The following is a 20,643-nucleotide window of genomic DNA, read 5'->3' on the forward strand; positions in this document are numbered from 1 at the left end:
TCATTTAGAGTTCAGTCAGACACAGACTATAGTTAAAAATTTGAAACTTCAACAGGTGCCGGCCACTAGGCGGCACCAATAACAAGGCCCAGTGTCACGGAATGGAAAGGTGGAATGGAGAAGCTAAATGACTCAGCAAGTTGAATAGCAAATAGGAAAAAGGGAGAGTGAGTCATTAATTCATTCAGTTACTTATTTCTCCTATTAAGATGCATTTTCTAATGGATTTTTAGATCTCACTCCCCCCCCCCCCTTTTAGCACTGTAGGACTGTGGAGTTAGACAGCTCATTCATTAGCTTTCCGTTGACTCGGAGAACATATTAAAAGAAGAATTTGTTTTTTATTAATCCAGAAAAAGAAAAATATTGAAATAAATAAGACAATCAACCCTGATGTGACCACTGATACATAATCCTCAGTTAAACAGACACCACCACTAGTCAGTTTCTTTCAAAGATGTCTTGAAAATGAGATATTTCATCATTATTATCAATCTGCTAGAGTTGCAACTACAAATTAAGGGAACAAATTGTTTCATCAACAAAGGCACTGGAAAAGGAACACTGTGCTGAGCTTTACTCTTCTTGAAGCTGTGCCTAACAAAACACACTAGAAGGCACCAAGGAAATACTTACTTCAAACTTTTGTAAACAAAAAATCGAATACAACGAGACCCCTGGAACGCGTTCACATTGACCGATCTATCATGACCAGAAAAACAAAACCGTCTCAGGGGGCGTTATGAAAAAAACACACAACAGGAAGGCCGCCATTTTGCATTTAGTGGCCGTTTTGTCTATATTCCACATTTTAACTTTGAGGTACTTGTACCAGGGCTTACATCAGATCAACTTCAAACTGAGATGAAAACAAAAATAATTAAACGTTAAAAATTACAATTTCTAGGACTGCAAAGCAGCACTGAACAGGCACATGCATTTTGAAGCGATGGTTGCGTTTTGCACAATGCGGCAAAGATAAACGCTTCACTTCCTGCGTCCGTCACGTGATGTCGAGCCTTACCTGCTAATTGCTCATTAGATTAAATATGTTGGTTTCGAATCACTGCCCTATGATCTATGTTGTATTATATAGATCTGTGATCTATTGAGTCCAGTATCACACAGATTGACCGACGGAACCAAACCATCCCAGTACAAACATATAAAAATAATTATCTTCAAATTTTATAGATTGGGGACATCACAGCTGTCTATGAATTTAACAATCCTGCTGTTTGACATTTACCGCCATTCATTCAGCTGTTAGCACCTTATCAACTGTTGTGTCTTTCAAGCAGCTGTGTCCTATGTTCTAAAATAGGAAGCGTTTAGTTTAAAAAGGCATAGAGGTATTGATGTCTGATCTACTGAATGGGCCACATGGTTTTCATCGTACTGCCATACAAACCAGTAGCCAGTCAGATTTACCTTGAGCCTCAGATGATGTTGTGAAGGATTGAAGTTATCCTTCAAAATGTTTACCCTCATCAATGCTGTTAAAAACTTTAATCTTGATGTTTTCCTACACTTGACATCTATTGCACTTCTGTCCGTTCTGGGAGACGGATCCTCACATGTGTCTCTGAGGTTTCTACATATTTTTACCTGTTAAAAGGGTTTTTAGTAGTTTTTCCTGACTCTTGCTGAAGGTTAAGGACAGAGGATGTCTCACCATGTTAAAGCCCTGAGACAAATTGTGATTTGTGAATATGGGCTATACAAATAAAATTGCTCCGCTGTCCGTGGGTGTGAGTGTAATGCTGCGTTCCAGACGACTCGTATGTCAGAGATTCTGACCTGAAATTGCCCAGTTCCGACTTCACGTCAAACGTAAACAAACATGTCTGACTGTGAGAAGCTGATTAATTTGTCTCGTGATGAGACAATTCAACTGTAGCCAGTGCAGCCTCCGTTCATACAGAAACAAAGAGGAGGAGGGCGACGACGCCATTATCTTTTTATTAGACTTTTATTCCTGGAAACACATTCAATACATAAAGGAGAACACACACTGTCATTGAATCTCACGAAACAAGAAACCATTGTTTTAAAACAAACATATTTAATCTGATGAACTAGTTAAGAACACACATTCATTCTGTGCAAGGAACACACTTTGACCTTAAAATGACATGAAGGACATTATGAAAAAAAGATACATTATGTAGAAATCAGTAGAAACAAGATATATAAACACAAATCTTTCGTGTTATTCAGTGAGTTATATTTTCTAGGGACATAACTGTTTATAGTCTATTTAACTTAACTATGAATATGTATAATATAAGTATCTGCTGATAAACCTATTAAAACTTTGTTGCAAAGGTTGCAACTGAATCACTTCTCTCCTTTATGAATCCTCACATGTCTCTTACAATAGGACTGAATCTTAAAGGAGACATATTATGCCCATTTTACCACAGTTGATATGGTTCCTTGGGGTCTTCATGAAATGTCTGGAACATATTTTGGTCAGAATACCACAAGGATCATTTAAAACAGCACCCATTTTTAGCCCTCCTCACCCCTTTTCCCTACTTCACGACATACAAGCCCAGATTTGTAGCTATCTATTACCTGTGTAGAAACATTGCTACTGGAGATGAAGATACAATCTTGCAAACATATAGTTTTGAACCAGAGTCAGGTGGGCTGAAGCCTGGCTGCGAGAGCCCCAGCTCCCCAGCAGTGGGAGCTGGAGCTGGCGCAGTTAGCTTGTGAGCTAACGCTAGCTCACAACCCGTCAGACATCTAAGTGGCGGATAAACATGTCGGTCGTAGAGGCGGAGACCGTGGAGATTCTCTCCCCGGGGAGTCTTCCCCCCGGAGCCGGTGAGATGATGGTGGGGGGTTGTCCAAGGCCATGTAGCGAGACTCCCTACATGGGCATGGTTGGAAAATTACGTACACAACGGTCGTAATCCCATTCGACGTACTCTAGCGTACTGTTTCTGACAGAGGAACTACAACAAACCACAGGAGTGTTTTTGGGACGGTAGACATGCCAGCTACCAAAATGAACATGAAGAAGCACTACAAAAGTGGAATTTTCCCTTTAAATCTTTTACCACACTCAGATAAACGGAACGATTTCTCTCCTGTACGAATCCTCATATGTCTTTTTAGATTGCTTCTTTGACTAAATCGTTTACCACACACAGAGCAACTAAACGGTTTCTCTCCTGTATGACTCCTCATATGTTCATTTAGATTGCCCCTTTGGCTAAATCGTTTACCACACTCAGAGCAACTAAACGGTTTCTCTCCTGTATGACTCCTCATATGTGTATTTAGACTGTCCCTACGTCTAAATCTATTACCACACTCAGAGCAACTAAACGGTTTCTCTCCTGTATGAGTCTTCTTATGTGTATTTCGATCGCACCTGTGGCTAAATCTTTTACCACACTCAGAGCAACTAAACGGTTTCTCTCCTGTATGAATCCTCATATGTTCATTTAGACTGTCTCTACGTCTAAATCTATTACCACACTCAGAGCAACTGAACGGTTTCTCTCCTGTATGAATCCTCATATGTTTATTTAGACTCGCCCTGTCACTAAATCTTTTACCACACTCAGAGCAACTAAATGGTTTCTCTCCTGTATGACTCCTCTTATGTCTATTTAGAAGGGACTTACGGCTAAATCTTTTACCACACTCAGAGCAACTAAACGTTTTTTTTTCTGTCTCACATCCCATTTCACTTAGAGGCTGTTTGTTATTTCTTGTATTTAAACCAGTCTGAGGTTCCCAAGTCTCCATCCAATCATCCTCACTGACTTCAGCCTCAGAAGAGTCTTCAGCCTTGTCCTCAGGACCTGGTTGTAAACATTCATCATGACCTGAGTTCCTGGCTGGTTCTGGTCCTCCACAGTCCGCTCTGTTCTCCTTCCTCTCACTCGGATGAAGCTTTGACGATTTAAGTTTCTCTTCATCTTCTTCACTCTTCACAGAGACAGGAGTCAATGTGAACTTGATATCAGCCTCCTCCAGTCCTTGAAGCTTAATGTGTCCTTGAAGCTTAATGTAGGGGGGCTCTGGATCCTCCTGTTCCTCTTTAATGTGGGGGGGCTCTGGTTCCTCCTGTACCTCTTTAATGTGGGGGGGCTCTGGGTCCTCCTGGTCCTCTTTAATGTGGGGGGGCTCTGGGTCCTCCTGGTCCACAAGGGGGCTCCACTGCTGCTGCTCAGAGGGAACCTCTTCTTTAATCAACATCAGTTGCTGGACGTCTGCAGGACACACTGAAACACAAGTACACACGTTTATCATTTTAGAGTTTCCTGAAGTGTTTTGAAAAACGTGTGTTTTGTCGTTTAATGTCGACTGTTGTGATGTTTGAACGATCACATTCAGGAAGTAGAGATGTTGAGGTCGTTTACAGTTGGTGTTAACACTGTTGGTATTTTAAATTTTAGCTTCTTTGTGTCTGTGAAGATATTTATGGAACTGTACTCTAAACAATAAAGCAGGAGGTTCGGGGCAGGAGCAGTTTGGGCCAGACATATATATAGCCTAGATATAGATATATTGCCTTCACATAGTGACTTCTAATAACCGTTGCTGCTTAGTGTTAATCTTGAGGTTTGTTTAGAATATGTGTGCCTCACATCACTGGTCAGTCTCACACCTGTCTTGATAAGAGGTCTGATAAGAGCTGCTGCCTGTTGTGGGATAAATCTGTGGCATACAATACACTGTACTTTAACTTGTTCTCATTTCTAGCTTTTTATATTAAAGCATAACGCCATTAGATTTAATCAACATCACAGAGTTCAAGCAGCTGCCCCAGGTTCTGGGGGGAAGAGAGAGTGGCGTTGTTTTGGTTTGGAGGATGCAAATGTCAACACAAACAGAACAATATTCTGACTCCAATGAACAACAACATCAACCCACAAGGCGTCAGCTGAGTCAAGGTTTGTTTGTACCTTTCTTTATAAACTGTCATGAACTGAAGATTTTGCCCAGCCACTATCAGAGGAGGAGCGAGATTGGGAGCGGCTGCTCGTCATATCCTTATTCCAGTACCAAGAGGGAGGTACTACGCCTGAGCACCATCGAGGAAGAACCGAGGAAGACTTCCCCTCGTTATAGACCAATCCTGTTATAACTTCTGTTATAAGATATATCAACCGCCGTCCGTGCGGCGCCACTCGTGACTGTCCGGTGCCGCTAGAGAGCCGGGGGGGTGTTTGGGTGCCCATTGCTTAGCAGTAACTTTTTATACCTTTTCATTGCTTCTTAATAAATACTCCATTGAACCAAAGCAAGGCCGGCTCTTCTCACATTTAGGACAAACAAAAACAAAAATGCAACGACACGACGCAGATCGTAAAGGAAGCAGCATAACGCAAAGGGTTTCTGGTAAAAAAGTTGTTCATTTTGAGGATAAAAAACCAATTAGGTCACAGAGGAGAACAGGGCGAGGGGATGTTAGTTAGTTGGTTAAGCTGCTTTCAGACAAGACCAGTTTCCTCTGGCCCTCTCCCTAACACAACAGGTGATGACATGTTTAGTCGCATGTTGTCTTTTACCCGCTGGCTGTCGAGGTGCTGTCCTGTAAACGGTTCCGTGCTTTGTAGATAATTGGCAAACTTTTTGGAGGAAACCTGGTCTTGTTAGGAGAGATGCATTCATCCCACTTGGGATGGAGCAGCTCTCTTATCCAGGAATATTACCCAGTCTATCACATGACAACCCAGAGTTGGGACCAGGAAGCAGAGCTGCAGTGCTACACACTTCTCTGCTCCCTCTGGATCAGTCACACAACCCCATAGAGATTGTGTCTGTCCACCGTCAGATTAAATTATTTAAATTAAACAATAACACAGCGAGAACTCCACACAATAATCTTATACAGATTAACACAACCTCTGGAACAACACAAGAAACTAAGACTTTCAAATGTGGTATTTTAAACATTAGATCACTGTCCTCAAAGGCTATTTTAGTTAATGAACTAGTCTCAGATTACAACATAGATTTATTGTCCCTCACTGAGACGTGGCTGCATCCTGATGAATATGTCAGTCTAAATGAATCTACTCCCCCCAGTCATTTAAATTCACACGTTCCCATGGAACTCGGACGAGGAGGTGGAGTTGCTGCTATTTTTAACTCCAGTCTATCAATTAATCCTAAACCTGAACTCAGCTACAACTCATTTGAATGTCTTGTTCTTAATCTTCCACGTCAATCCAGGAAACACCAACAGCCAATCATATTTGCTGTAGTTTATCGTGCTCCTGGGGCTTATACTGAATTTCTAACAGAATTCCCTGAGTTTTTTATCAAACCTGGTCCTAAAGACAGATAAAATTATTATTGTTGGTGACTTTAATATTCATGTTGACAATAATAAAGATAGCCTGAGCGTAGCATTTATTTCAATACTAGACTCAATTGGTTTTAGTCAGTGTGTGCATCAACCTACTCATTGTTGTAACCACACACTTGACCTTGTATTATCATACGGTGTCAAAACTGAACATTTAACAGTACTTCCGCGCAATCCAATACTATCAGACCATAATTTAATAACTTTCGATTTTTCATTATCTGAATATATGCCCCTAATAAAAAACTAATTTTCTAGATGTTTACCTGATAGTGCTGTAGCTAAATTTAAGGAAATAATTCCGATTACATTTAAACCCGTATTATCCGTCGACATAAACAACAAATCCTTTAAAAACCTGAGCTCTATTGAGATTGACCACCTCGTAGAAAGCTCTGCAGACTCGTTACGATTAACATTAGACTCAATAGCGCCTCTAAAAAAGAAATGTGTAAAACATAGTCAATTAGCTCCGTGGTATAATTCCAAGACACATTAGTTGAAACAAATATCAAGAAAATTAGAAAGGAAGTGGCGCTCCAGCAACAGTGTTGAAAATCTCCTAGACTGGAAGAGTAGTGTTACAGAATATAAAAAGGCTCTCCACAAAGCAAGAGCTGCCTATTATTCAAAACTAATAGAAGAGAATAAAAACAACCCCAGGTTTCTCTTCAGCACTGTAGCCAGGCTGACAGAGAGTCACACCTCCACCGAACCCAGTATTCCTCGATCCCTAAATATCCCTTTTTTAATGATAAAATTCTAACTATTAGAAATAAAATCAACCATCTCTTGCCTTCAATTGGCACTAATACACCCCCCCCCCCCAACAACAGAGATCTCAGAAACGGCTGACAATCCTTCCCATTACTTAGACAGCTTCTCTCTGATCACCTGTGATCAGTTTACCAAAATAGTCTCAGGTTCTAAACCAACAACCTGTATCTTAGATCCCATTCCAACTAAATACTTAAAGAAATTCTGCCCCTAATAGATAGTTTGTTACTTAACACAATCAATCTGTCATTATCATCAGGTTATGTACCACAGTCTTTTAAAATAGCTGTAATCAAACCCCTACTCAAAAAAACGGCCCTAGACCCAGAGGTTTTAGCAAATTACAGGCCAATATCTAATCTCCCCTTCCTGTCTAAAATCTTAGAAAAAGTTGTAGCCAATCAGCTGTGTGAGTTTCTCAAGGAAAATAATATATATGAAGACTTTCAGTCTGGGTTTAGAACCAATCACAGCACAGAGACAGCCCTGACAAAAGTCACTAATGACCTTCTAATAGCTTCAGATCAGGGACTTGTGTCTGTCCTCGTTCTGTTAGATCTCAGTGCAGCATTCGACACAATTGACCATCACATTTTATTACAGAGACTAGAACAGTTAATTAACATTAAAGGAACGGCCTTAAACTGGTTTAAATCATATTTTTCTAATCGCTACCAATTCGTTCAAATCAATGATGAGTCATCGGTGCGCACCAAAGTTAACCATGGTGTCCCACAGGGGTCTGTGCTCGGCCTGATTTTATTCTCATTATATATGCTTCCACTAGGAAACATTATCAGGACACACTCGGTAAATTTTCACTGTTATGCGGATGACACACAGTTATATTTGTCAATAAAACCTGATCAAAGTAATCAATTAACTAAACTTCGAGCATGTCTCAAGGACATAAAAACCTGGATGACCCGCAATTTTCTCTTATTAAACACAGATAAAACTGAGGTTATAATACTCGGCCCTAAACACCTTAGAGAAACATTATCTAATGATATAGCTGCGTAAGACGACATTGCCCTTGCTTCCAATGAAACAGTCAGGAACTTGGGAGCGATCTTCGATCCTGATTTGTCCTTTAATTCTCACTTAAAACAAATTTCTAGGACGGCCTTTTTCCACTTACGTAATATCTCAAAAATCAGAAATGTCCTTTCGCAAAAAGATGCAGAAAAACTAGTCCACGCCTTTGTTACATCGAGGCTGGACTATTGTAATTCACTATTATCAGGCTCCAGCAGCAAGTCGTTAAAGACTCTGCAGCTGGTCCAAAATGCCGCAGCACGTGTCCTGACGAGAACCAAGAAAAAAGAGCACATTTCTCCAGTATTAGCATCGCTACACTGGCTTCCTGTTAAATCAAGAATAGAATTTAAAATTCTCCTCCTCACCTTCAAGGCCCTTAATGATATGGCACCTCTTTACCTTAAAGAGATGTTAGTTCCATATCAACCTACTAGAGCACTCCGATCCCAGAACTCAGGTTTACTTGTCGTCCCTAAAGTCTCTAAAAGTAGAGTAGGAGCCAGAGCTTTTAGCCATCAAGCCCCACTCCTGTGGAATAATCTGCCACTTTCAGTTCGGAAGCAGACACACTCTGTTTGTTTAAGAGTAGACTGAAAACCTTCCTTTTTGATAAAGCTTATAGTTAGAGCTAATTAGTGCGGCAGAAAGTAACTCGCCCTATGTTCCAAAACTGATGAAAAGGCAAAAACCCCTGATGATGCTAAGACGCACAGGGAATTTATGACACAAGACACACGGAGCTTCTCTTTCCTGCTTCTCCTTCCTCTTCTCCATACTTATCACATCAAAGTAACTCATCTGATCAGTACATGTTACTAACTTGACCCCTTTCCCGGAGTTTCTGTGCCTTAGCGCCCGCGGATGCAGTACCACAGCTGTGGCCGCACCATGGATTATGATTGTAGGTCGCAATGGTGGATCCAGTTTGGTGGATTCTGTATCGTGCCAGCTGATCGTCGTTGTAATGGAGGATCCCTTGTCGCGTTGGCATTGGATGATGAGGGACCACGACCGAGGCGGCAGCTGATAATGGATTCTAACTGGCGGCGGTGGACAATAAATGTGGACTATAGTGGATCTCATCCTGATGCTGGATCGTGATCTTGCTGCTGACCAGAGACTGTGATTGCAGCAGGACTGGTTCACACATAGTATTGAAAAATGTTTACCCTCATCAATGCTGCTAAAAACTTTTATCTTGATGATGTTTTCTTACACTTGACATCTATTGCACTTCTGTCCATCCTGGAAGAGGGATCCCTCACATGTGTCTCTCTGAGGTTTCTACATATTTTTACCTGTTAAAAAGGTTTTAAGTAGTTTTTCCTTACTCTTGTTGAGGTTTAAGGACAGAGGATGTCACACCATGTTAAAGCCCTATAAGACGAATTGTTATTTGTGAATGTGGGCTATACAAATAAAACTTGATTGATTGATAAACTTGACCTGTGGCTAAAACTCACAGAAATGTGTCCAGACTTTCTGTTTCAGACATGAGCAACACAGCAGCAGGTTTTCTGCACAGACTCGTCACAACATCATCAAATCCTCCTCATTATTCAGGTGAGAGGTGGAGCAGCCGACTGCAGTAAAGTGAGCCGTCATGTGTGAAGCCAGCCGCCCCTCGGGTTTTTGTTGCGAGTCTACTTGTGGCTTTACGGTAAAACAGCATGTTTGGTTGAAACGCCCAAATATTACGAAAAAAACTATATTTTATTGAATTTTTTTTTTTAAATCTTCATGGAGTATTTGCTCATGTCAATTATCATTTATCCAGACTGCAAACTAAAGGGCAAGTCTGTAAAAACAAAACAATGTATTCATAATGTAACCATATTTGGAAGCTGAAATATTCCTTGAGAGGTTATGAGTCATTTCCAATGTATTCCTGTTAGTGGTGTCTCTGACTATGCTGAGATACATTATTGTATATTTTTACTGTAGAATAACTGAGAAAATTAAAGGGCAAATACATATTTGGATGAATTTTAAAGATATTCCTTGCTAGGTTACGAGTCATTTCCAGTAGATTCCTGTGTGTAGAGTCTCTGACTATGCAATATCCACATTAAAATTGAGAAGAAACCTCCTGTTTTCACAGACTCATTCCACCTCAACATGATAGAAGACCACCTGTGAGTGTCATCGACATTATATATACATTGGTCCTTTTTCACAGACTTGCTCTTTAATTTTCTCAGTTATTCTGCGGTAAAAACACTCGAAAACGTTTTCTCATCATAGTCAGAGACAGCACAAACAGGAATATACTCAAAGTCACTTACAACCTATTAAGGAATATTTTCAATCAGCTTCCAAATATGGTTACAATATGAATACATTGGTCTTTTTTTACAGACTTGCGCTTCAATTTGCAGTAAAAATATATAATTTAAATGAACAGATACGCCATGAAGATAACAAAATAAATCAATTGAGAGACTATTGCTAAAATATATTTGTGTTTTTGTACTTTTTAGGCACTCCGACTATCTATACCGCTTTACCGTATAAGGCACGAGTAGACGCGCAACAAAACCCTGAGTGGCGGCTGGCTTCCCATATGACGGCTCACTTTACTGCAGTAGCAGCCGGGTGCAGCCATAGATATATATATACACACACAGGCTAGATGTCTCGTCCGCGTTGCCGGCGAGCGGAGACGAATGTCCGAACATGGCGGCCATTTTGCTACAGGCGACTCGCTCACCCATAACATTGTGTTGGTAGTGGTACATGTACTTTTTAAATATAATTAAATAAAATAATTTTTGATGTATATTTGTAAAGGGAAATCATGTACCTATTTTAGAACATTATTCTATTTTTTAGAAAGTAACATTATTCATAAGTATGCAGTGTCATAACTACATCTCTGATGTTTATAACAAACTAAACCGTTTAAAAATCGGTTGAAAATTGAGCAAGTTATGGTTATCTGCTCCTCGTCGGATTCTTTGAATCCGAAGTGTTCCCATACAAGAGAAGTTTTTCTACCCTTGTTGTGGATCAGACGGGGCGGCCCTCCCTCTGCCATTTTCCACTCGTGCTGTTTTTTAAATACCGTCGGTCACCACACACACAACTCGTCTCCTTCACGTTACAGCTGCTTGAGAGTGAGTGCCAGTCAGCTGGGCCGCGTTGAATGCTTTGGGGGAAGGACTGAATTGCGAATGCAATTTCAGAAAAATTGTTTCGACTCGATTATATTAGTTTGGAGAAAGTTTGGCCCAAAAATCGAAATCACGATTAAAAATTGATTAATTGCACAGCCCTACGCTAAGGCTATCTTTATTATTGTCAACATGATTATTAAAGTCACCAACAATAATAATTTGATCGATCTTTAGGACCAGGTTTGGTAAAAACTCAGGGAATTCTGCTAAAAATTCAGTATAAGCCCCAGGAGCACGGTAAACTACAGCAGATATGATTGGCTGTTGGTGTTTCCTGGATTGGTGTAGAAGACTAAGAACAAGACATTCAAATGAGTGGTAGCTGAGTTCAGGTTTAGGATTAATTGATAGACTGGAGTTAAAAATAGCAGCAACTCCACCTCCTCGTCCGAATTCTCTGGGAACGTGTGAATTTAAATGACTGGGGGGGAGTAGATTAATTTAAACTGACATATTCATCAGGATGCAGCCACGTCTCAGTGAGGGACAATGAATCTATGTTGTAATCTGAGACTAGTTCATTAACTAAAATAGCTTTTGATGACAGTGATCTAATGTTTAAAAGACCACATTTAAAAGTCTTAGTGTCCTGCGTTGTTTCAGAGGTTGTGTTAATTTGTATTAGATTTCTGTGTGGAGTTCTCGCTCTGTTTTTTTCTGTTTTTGTTTAATTTAAATAATTTAATCGGACGGTAGACAGACACAATCTCTATGCGGTTGGGTGACTGATCCAGAGGGAGCAGAGCAGTGTGTAGCACTGCAGCTCTGCTTCCTGGTCCCAGCTCTGGGTTGTCATGTGATAGACTGGGTAATATTCCTAGATAAGAGAGCTGCTCCATCCCAAGTGGGATGAACGCGTCTCTCCCAACAAGACCAGGTTTCCTCCAAAAAGTTTGCCAATTATCTACAAAGCACGGAACCGTTTACAGGACAGCACCTGGACAGGCAGCGGGTAAAAGACATCATGCGGCTCAACATGTCCTCACCTGTTGTGTTAGGGAGAGGGCCAGAGGAAACTACTGTGTCCGACATCGGTTCTGCAAAAGCACCGACTCAACATGAACTTCAGTGACCTCCGACATGCGAAGCCAGGAGTCGTTGCTGCTGACATGAATTATGATTTTACTGTATTTACGTTTAGTTTCAGCCAGCAGCTTCAGTTTGGATTCGATGCCCCGGTGTTCCAGTTTAACTGGCGGCCATATCAACTGGCGATATGTTTACCTTTTTCCAGATGTTGATGGTCGGCTGCAGAGCTGGTCGCAGATTCATAATTTTCACAAAGCGCCTGTGTGTGAAGTGCGGTGATCTACTGAAGGTCTCTCTGAAAATAAAATCATACAGAAACCCTTCACGAGTTCATGTGTCCGTGTCAGCATCACGTTGAGACAGCAATATAAATTAAATTGTTAAAAAAAGAAAATAGTACAGAAACCTTGACCGGGACTCGAAACAGCGAGCCGAAGAACTATTAGCTTCTGGCCTGATGACGATCTCATTACGTCACCGAGCCGCGGAAATCTTTGCGCGCGATAGATAAATGTCTCGTTCTTTGCTTTGTCAGCTGTATGTCACCAGATGTGCTTTCAGGTAACGCCCATGTCATCTGGTGAGAGTCCCAACACAGAATAAACGCATGTTTACTTAATACCAGGTTTACAATCTGATGCTCCTCTTCATAGGAGACACAGGGAGTTCTGAAGAACACACACGTGTGACCAGCTCCACGCAAAGTGCTTGTGTTTGACGCTGGTGATCATTACAACACACACACACCACACAAGTGTCACATGTAAACATCGCCTCACAACAACAAGGAGGAAGTTCCAGCTGTGTTTTTATGAGTAAAGTTGGTGAACGTGCTTCTAATGGACGTGTGAAGCTTCACGTGTCCTCCTGTCGCTGCTGGTTAAAGTCAATGTGATGTGGTGAAACAAGCAATTGTGGACGCTTAATGAAACATCATTAAAAATATGCACTTTATTTTTAATGATGTTTCATGAAGCGTCCACAATAGGGGTGCAACGATTAGTCGACGTCGTCGACAAAAATCGATGACAGGAATAGTCGCCGACGAATTTACTAGTCGATGATTCGTTGGTGAGGTCATAACACGTGTTTTTCGTGCCGTGCAGTTGAACTAAACGTCGTTTTACCGGAGGTGCTGATGGAAGCAGCTGAGGAGTGAGCCATCTCGCTTCCTTCCTATCTCTGAAAGTCACGCATGTGCATTAGCGTCAAAACACGGTCCGATGGCGTCCTCCGCTGCAGCAGCATCGCGCACCAGAAAGTAAAAAGTTCGGGAGAACTTCACCCGTAACAGCCCGAAAAAAAAACTACCTGCAGTATCTGTGCAGAGGACCTGCTCTCCATGGCAGCAGGACACGCCCATGAGAGGAGGAGGAGTCACGTGTGACATCGTAACGGAGACGATGCGGACTCGCCTCAGTCAGATGTTATATATACACGTATATACCCGTGTGCAGGATTGTAGAATCCAGTACAAAAATATGGTTTAAACTTTTTATTAACAAGTTTAAAAGCGTTATGTTATCCTATTGCCTGACAAACGTCTTTTTTTAAATCACAATTATTTAGTCAGTAGAAGACTGTAGTTTTGCTTGTTGATGTTTTTATTGCTGTTACTTTCCGTCATTTTTGTTAACAGGAAAAATGAATACTTGACTTTTAATTTATTTGTTTTATTAGCACTTTGCCTGTCCTTGCTTTTAAATGGACACAAACTTGATTTGTCTTTGCCTTTGGGTCAACAGTACCCTTATATGCAACAAAGTTTATTAAAATACATTTTTTTTTAATGAAGTATCGATCTTTATTGCCTTTATTTTCAGTCATCACATGCCTCGAACAACCTCAAGCTAAATTTAAAAGCTGTTTGCTAAATAAGAGCAATTGAGAATTTGTGTCATTCATAATCCGATTAGTTGATTAATCGTTTCAATAATCGGTGACTAATCGACTATCAGAATAGTCGTGAGTTGCAGCCCTAGTCCACAATGGCTTGTATCACACACCACATTGTTTGTGAAAATACAACAAAATATAAATAGTTTTATTATTATTATTTATCACGATTATAATTTGTCAGTGTTGCCATAGTTACACAGGGAACTTTATTTACTCGTTTGACTGACACAGCACCAACAAAGCACGCAGCCATCTGATTAAAGAGAAGAAATACACAACACGTTGTTCGACAATGAAGACGTTAAATTCGTTTTTCAGATTTGCCTCGTTACACATGTGTTTTAAAATCACGTCTGCTGACTTTAACCAGCAGCGACAGGAGGACACGTGAAGCTTCACACGTCCATTAGAAGCACGTTCACCAACTTTACTCATAAAAACACTGCTCGAGCTTCCTTCTTGTTGTTGTGAGGGATGTTTACATGTGACACTTGTGTGGTGTGTGCGCGTTGTAATGATCACCAGCGTCAAACACAAGCACTTTGCTTGGAGCTGGTCACACGTGTGTGTTCTTCAGAACTCCCTGTGTCTCCTATGAAGAGGAGCCTCAGATTGTGAAGCCTGGTATTAAGTAAACATGCGTTTATTCTGTGTTGGGACTCTCACCAGATGACATGGGCGTTACCTGAAAGCACATCTGGTGACATACAGCTGACAAAGCAAAGAACGAGACATTTATCTATCGTGCGCAAAGATTTCAGCGGCTCGGTGACGTCATGAGTTCGTCATCAGGCCAGAAGCTAATAGTGCTCCTGGTCGCTGTTTCGAATACCGGTCTAGATTTTTGTACTGTTTTTTTTTTTTTTTTTTTTACCATTTAATATATATTGCTGTCTCAACGTGATGCTGACACGGACACATGAACTCGTGAAGGGTTTCTGTATGATTTTTATGTCAGCGAAACCTTCAGTAGATCACCGCACTTCACACACAGGCGCTTTGTGAAAATGACGAATCTGCGACCAGCTCTGCAGCCGACCATCATAGCTAAGCTAGGTGGCTCCGCGGCTAAGCTAACTACAGCTAACGGAGCTTCTAGGTCGCTGAGCCTCTCGCCTCCATCGCTACCAACACACCACATTTATCACATGTAGCTCTACTGTTAATGGAGGCGGAGGAGTCAGTGAACATGAGCCACTCGGAGCAAGAGGGAGAGAGAGAAGCCATCGCTGCTGTCTCAGCCTGTTAGACTACGAGGCTGAGCTCACACAGAACACAGAGTCACGGAGCACCAGAGAGGAGGGGCTGGTCTGTGTGGCTGTTTAACTACAGACCGGTGATTGTAGCCGGAGTGATGCAGAGAAACAGCTGTTAGCAGAGGAGCTAGTTCACAGAGCGACCAGCGGCTGGTAAACAGGAAATGACGCAGCACGCTTACCGTAATGACGTAATCATAACGTTTACTTTGACCAGGAGAAGCTTATCAAATGAATACGAGTAGAATTGAGTTCAGCCTGTTGGTGCGGCCCTCCACAACATGAATCCCCCCCCCCTGCTCCCGGGACTGACCTGCTCTGTGCAGCCGGACTACGGGCTGCATCGCGGCCTCCAGCAGCCTCCTCCGGCGGCAGACCTCCCGCTGGGACCGCTCTGTCCGCTCCACTCGCTCCTCGGACTCGAACAAGGTTTCCTCCAGACCCGCGAGGATCTGCTCTCCCGCCGCCGCGAGCCGCTCGGTGAGCATCGCTCTCAGCTCCGGGACTCGAGCCTTTCCTCCTCCTTCCTCCACCTGCAGCAGGAAGTCTTCAGCGGCAGCGCGGATCCGCTCATGTACCAACACCCGCAGCAGCTGCATGGCGGACATGTTGCTCCTCTCTGAGGCTCTGAGGGGACAAAGACAGGAAGCAGAGACTCCGAGCTCCGAGCCTGCAGCGACCCCTGCTGGACTGGAGGACGAAGAGGAAACGCGTTGGATCCATTCCCACACAATAGGTTCAGTAAAGGCATCAGTGTTTGTTTCCCCATATAATCTGTATTTTATCAATAAAAGAAATCCCCACTCTCTGTGGATCTGAACACTGCAGCTGGAGAGACTCATGAGGACATCATGAGGACATTTGTGAGGACACACTGACCTCTAGTGTTGAGATCACATCAACACACCCAACCTCAACAGAGAAGCCTCTTGTTGTCTCTCTCTGTTCTTTGACCTTGACAGGAAGACGTGAAGGAGAATTCTGTTTATGTTCCAGACCTGTAACTCAACTGTTTTGCCCGTGGACACTTCAGCCCTCAGGTGGGAGGAGCTGGGGATTGAACCAACAACCTCCTGGACAACTCAGTCCACTTCCCCAGTAAAGTATCCACGAAGTTTCAAAAATATTCAGTCCTGAGAAATTATCCTTTTCAGTTTGATTTAACTGTCCCTTCCTCAAAGGAAGCAACAACAAAAGGGACATTATGCTTTTGCTCTGAAGACAAACAGGAAGTGATTCTATGGATCTTGTTGCCTCGACAGACACAGAACTAATAACAATAATCAAATAATATTTTCTGGATTTTTAAGAAGTAACTTGTTAACGATGCTCAGTAATGTATCTGTACGAGTGTTACGTCAATAAACAATTAAACATGAACATATGTTTTCAACATGTTTTCCTGCTTCAGGTGCTGGTTGCACACACACACACACACACACACACACACACACACACACACACACACACACACACACACGCACACTTAACCAAACACACATTATTCATTAGTTCTTTAATATGAATTTGCAGAAACAGCAGCTTGATGAGAGAAAAGTCGAATGAGTTTTTCTCCTGAAAATCTTGAAGCTTAAATAAAGTTTTTATTCACCTGCAGCGATTAAAAAAGTTTATAAAAACCCACATGAAGCAGGTTTGAGTGTCACACTGATAATTAAAGAGCTGAAATGTGTTTTGATATGAAATCCAGTTGGATTTTAATTGGACCGGTTGAGTGAGTTTGTTTAATTAGTGTGAAACTATATTAAACAAGGCCCAGTGTCACAGAATGGAGAAGCTAAATGACTCAGCAGGTTGAATAGCAAATAGCAAAAAGGGAGAGTGATTCATTAATTCATTCAGTTACTTATTTCACCTATTAAGATGCATTTTTAAGGATTGAAGTTATCCTTCAAAATGTTAACCCTCATCAACGCTGCTAAAACCTTTATCTTGATGTTTTCCTACACTTGACATGTATTGCACTTCTGTCCGTCCTGGGAGACGGATCCTCACATGTGTCTCTCTGAGGTTTCTACGTATTTTAACCTATTAAAAGGGTTTTTAGTAGTTTTTCCTGACTCTTGCTGAGGGTTAAGGACAGAGGATGTTACACCATGTTAAAGCCCTATGAGACAAATTGTGATTTGTGAATATGGGCTATACAGATAAAATTGCTGCGTTCCAGACGACTCGTTTGTCAGATATTCTGACCTGAAATTGCCCAGTTCCGACTTCACGTCAAACGTAAACAAACATGTCTGACTGTGAGAAGCTGATTAATTTGTCTCGTGAAGAGACAATTCAACTGTAGCCAGTGCAGCCTCCGTTCATACAGAAACAAAGAGGAGGGCGACGACGCCATTATCTTTTTATTAGACTTTTATTCCTGGAAACACATTCAATACATAAAGGAGAACACACACTGTCATTGAATCTCACGAAACAAGAAACCATTGTTTTAAAACAAACATTAAATCATATAAACTAGTTAATAACGTTTGTTCAATAGTAGTAGACTTGACGTTGGCTAATTATTAATAATCATGAAATATGATTATTATAAATAATTAAAAATATTTATTAAAAATATTTAAAAAATGATAAATCTTTAAATTAAGAATAATGAAAGAATCAATTAGAAATGATAGGGTTATCAATTAAGAATAGTTAAATCATTAATGAAAACAATAAAATGATAAATTAAGAATAATATAGACGGGCCACCACCCTGGCTACAGGGACCAACATTCAATCTGTAAGGATCAGTCTCAGTTTATAAAAGTTAAATTAATAATCTCAATATTTTATATTAATGATTATATAATCAACAATGAAGGGTTTTAAGTTCAAGCACAGGCTATCATAATCCAGCTGTATTCACATACATATGCACAAATAATCACAAGATACAGATACTTTAATTACAAAAGGATTTATTAAAAAAGGGGAAATAAAGTTAATGTTATTCAATGATTCTTCATTTAACAAAACTTTACTATTTCACAGATAACAACAGTAGCAGTAGCAGCACTTATCACAATTTAGAACACACGTGTAATACTGATTGTATATCTATGTGTGTGTGTGTGTGTGTCTGCGTCCTTATGTGTGTGTGTGTGTGTGTGTGTGTGTGTGTGTGTGTGTGTGTGTGTGTGTGTGTGTGTGTGTGTGTCTCTAAGTGTGTGTGTGTGTGTGAGAGAGAGAGAGGGGGGGAGTGGCAATGAGGTAATGACGCAGTCACGTGGTGACGTAATCTGTTCGAAATCAAGATGGTGGTACATTCACGTTACTCAAAATGGACGCCTATGTTAATGACAACATGAGGTCGAAGTAAAAAATGGCCGTAAGCCACGTGAGTTACACAAAGGAATTTTCAGACAAAGATTCTTATCTCTGCGTGGTTTTGGCGTCGAGATGCGTTCAGGCTCTCTAAGTCTAGATTTATCTATGTAACGTGAAATGTATGCAGATCGGAACGTGTGTGTAACACGTTCCGATCAGGGGGCGGGGTTTAGCCCTCAGTGGGCGTCTACGAACACAGTGGGGTTTCTCCTGGGCCTGCTGGGGCTCTCCAACCACCAGGAAAACTCTAGAGCTGGTCTCAGCATCGCGTGTAGGCCTCGTTTTACGACCCTTGGTCTAAACTTCGGCCAGCGCTCTGGACTCTTCCCCAACAGAAAACACATTCATTCTGTGCAAGGAACACACTTTAACCTTAAAATGACATGAAGGACATTATGAAAAATAGATACATTATGTAGAAATCAGTAGAAACAAGATATATAAACACAATCTTTCGTGTTATTCATGATTTACGTTTTCTAGGGACATAAAAACTGTTAATAGTCTATTTAAAACAGTGAACATTGAAAAAATATATATAAGTAACTGCTGATAAATCCTAACAAGATTTTGTTGAAAGGGTGGAAACTGATTAAATTCTCTCCTTTATGAATCCTCACGTCTTGTACACTAGGACTGGATCTTAAATCTTTTACCACTCAGATCAACTGAACGGTTACTCTCCTGTATGACTCCTCTTATGTCTATTTAGATGGGACTTACGGCTAAATCTTTTACCACACTCAGAGCAACTAAACGGTTTCTCTCCTGTATGAGTCTTCTTATGTGTATTTAGACCGCAACTTTGACTAAATCTTTTACCACACTCAGAGCACCTAAACGGTTTCTCTCCTGTATGAATCCTCATATGTGTATTTAAACTCGCCCTTTCACTAAATCTTTTACCACACTCAGAGCAACTGAACGGTTTCTCTCCTGTATGAATCATCATATGTCTGTTAAGATCACTCCCTTTGCTAAATCTTTTACCACACTCAGAGCAACTAAACGGTTTCTCTCCTGTATGAATCCTCATATGTATATTTAGATTCGCCCTTTCACTAAATCTTTTACCACACTCAGAGCAACTGAACGGTTTCTCTCCTGTATGACTCCTAGTATGTCTGTTAAGTTCGCTCCTTTTGCTAAATCTTTTACCACACTCAGAACAACTAAACGTTTTTTTTTCTGTCTCACATCCCATTTCACTTAGTTTGTTATTTCTCGTATTTAAACCAGTTTGAGTTTCCCTGGTCTCCATCCAATCATCCTCACTGACTTCAGTCTCAGAAGAGTCTTCAGCCTTGTCCTCAGGACCTGGTTGTAAACGTCCATCAGGTCCTGAGGTCCTGGCTGGTTCTGGTCCTCCACAGTCTTCTCTGTTCTCTTTCCTCTCACTCGGATGAAGTGTTGACGATTTAAGTTTCTCTTCATCTTCTTCACTCTTCACAGCGACAGGAGTCAATGTGAACTTGATATCAGCCTCCTCCAGTCCTTGAAGCTGCTGTCCATCCTGATTGGTCCACGGTTCCTCCTGTTCCTCTTTAATGTGGGGGGGCTCTGTCTCCTCCTGTTCCTCTTTAATGTGGGGGGGCTCTGGGTCCTCCTGTACCTCTTTAATGTGGGGGGGCTCTGGATCCTCCTGTTCCTCTTTAATGTGGGGGGGCTCTGGATCCTCCTGTTCCTCTTTAATGTGGGGGGGCTCTGGATCCTCCTGTTCCTCTTTAATGTGGGGGGGCTCTGGATCCTCCTGTTCCTCTTTAATGTGGGGGGGCTCTGG

At 41.3% G+C, this 20,643-nt stretch overlaps 1 protein-coding gene across 1 annotated transcript in view; it reads right to left on the reverse strand.

The window, feature by feature from the left end:
• The window catches only part of LOC133015130 (zinc finger protein 850-like), a 44,051-nt gene extending 23,831 nt beyond the window's left edge, over positions 1-20,220 (reverse strand). Inside the window, exons 1-4 of the mRNA XM_061082267.1 lie at positions 19,587-20,220; positions 18,432-18,436; positions 3,408-3,639; positions 3,092-3,350 (exon numbers count right to left, since the gene is read on the reverse strand). Coding sequence (XP_060938250.1) covers positions 3,092-3,350; positions 3,408-3,639; positions 18,432-18,436; positions 19,587-20,124 — 1,034 coding nt within the window. The 5' untranslated portion in view covers positions 20,125-20,220. The remainder of the gene's footprint in view (positions 1-3,091; positions 3,351-3,407; positions 3,640-18,431; positions 18,437-19,586) is intronic.
• Between the last annotated feature and the right edge of the window lie 423 nt (positions 20,221-20,643).

The sequence above is a fragment of the Limanda limanda genome, chromosome 12 (genome assembly GCF_963576545.1).
Source record: "Limanda limanda chromosome 12, fLimLim1.1, whole genome shotgun sequence".
Taxonomy (NCBI): domain Eukaryota; kingdom Metazoa; phylum Chordata; class Actinopteri; order Pleuronectiformes; family Pleuronectidae; genus Limanda; species Limanda limanda.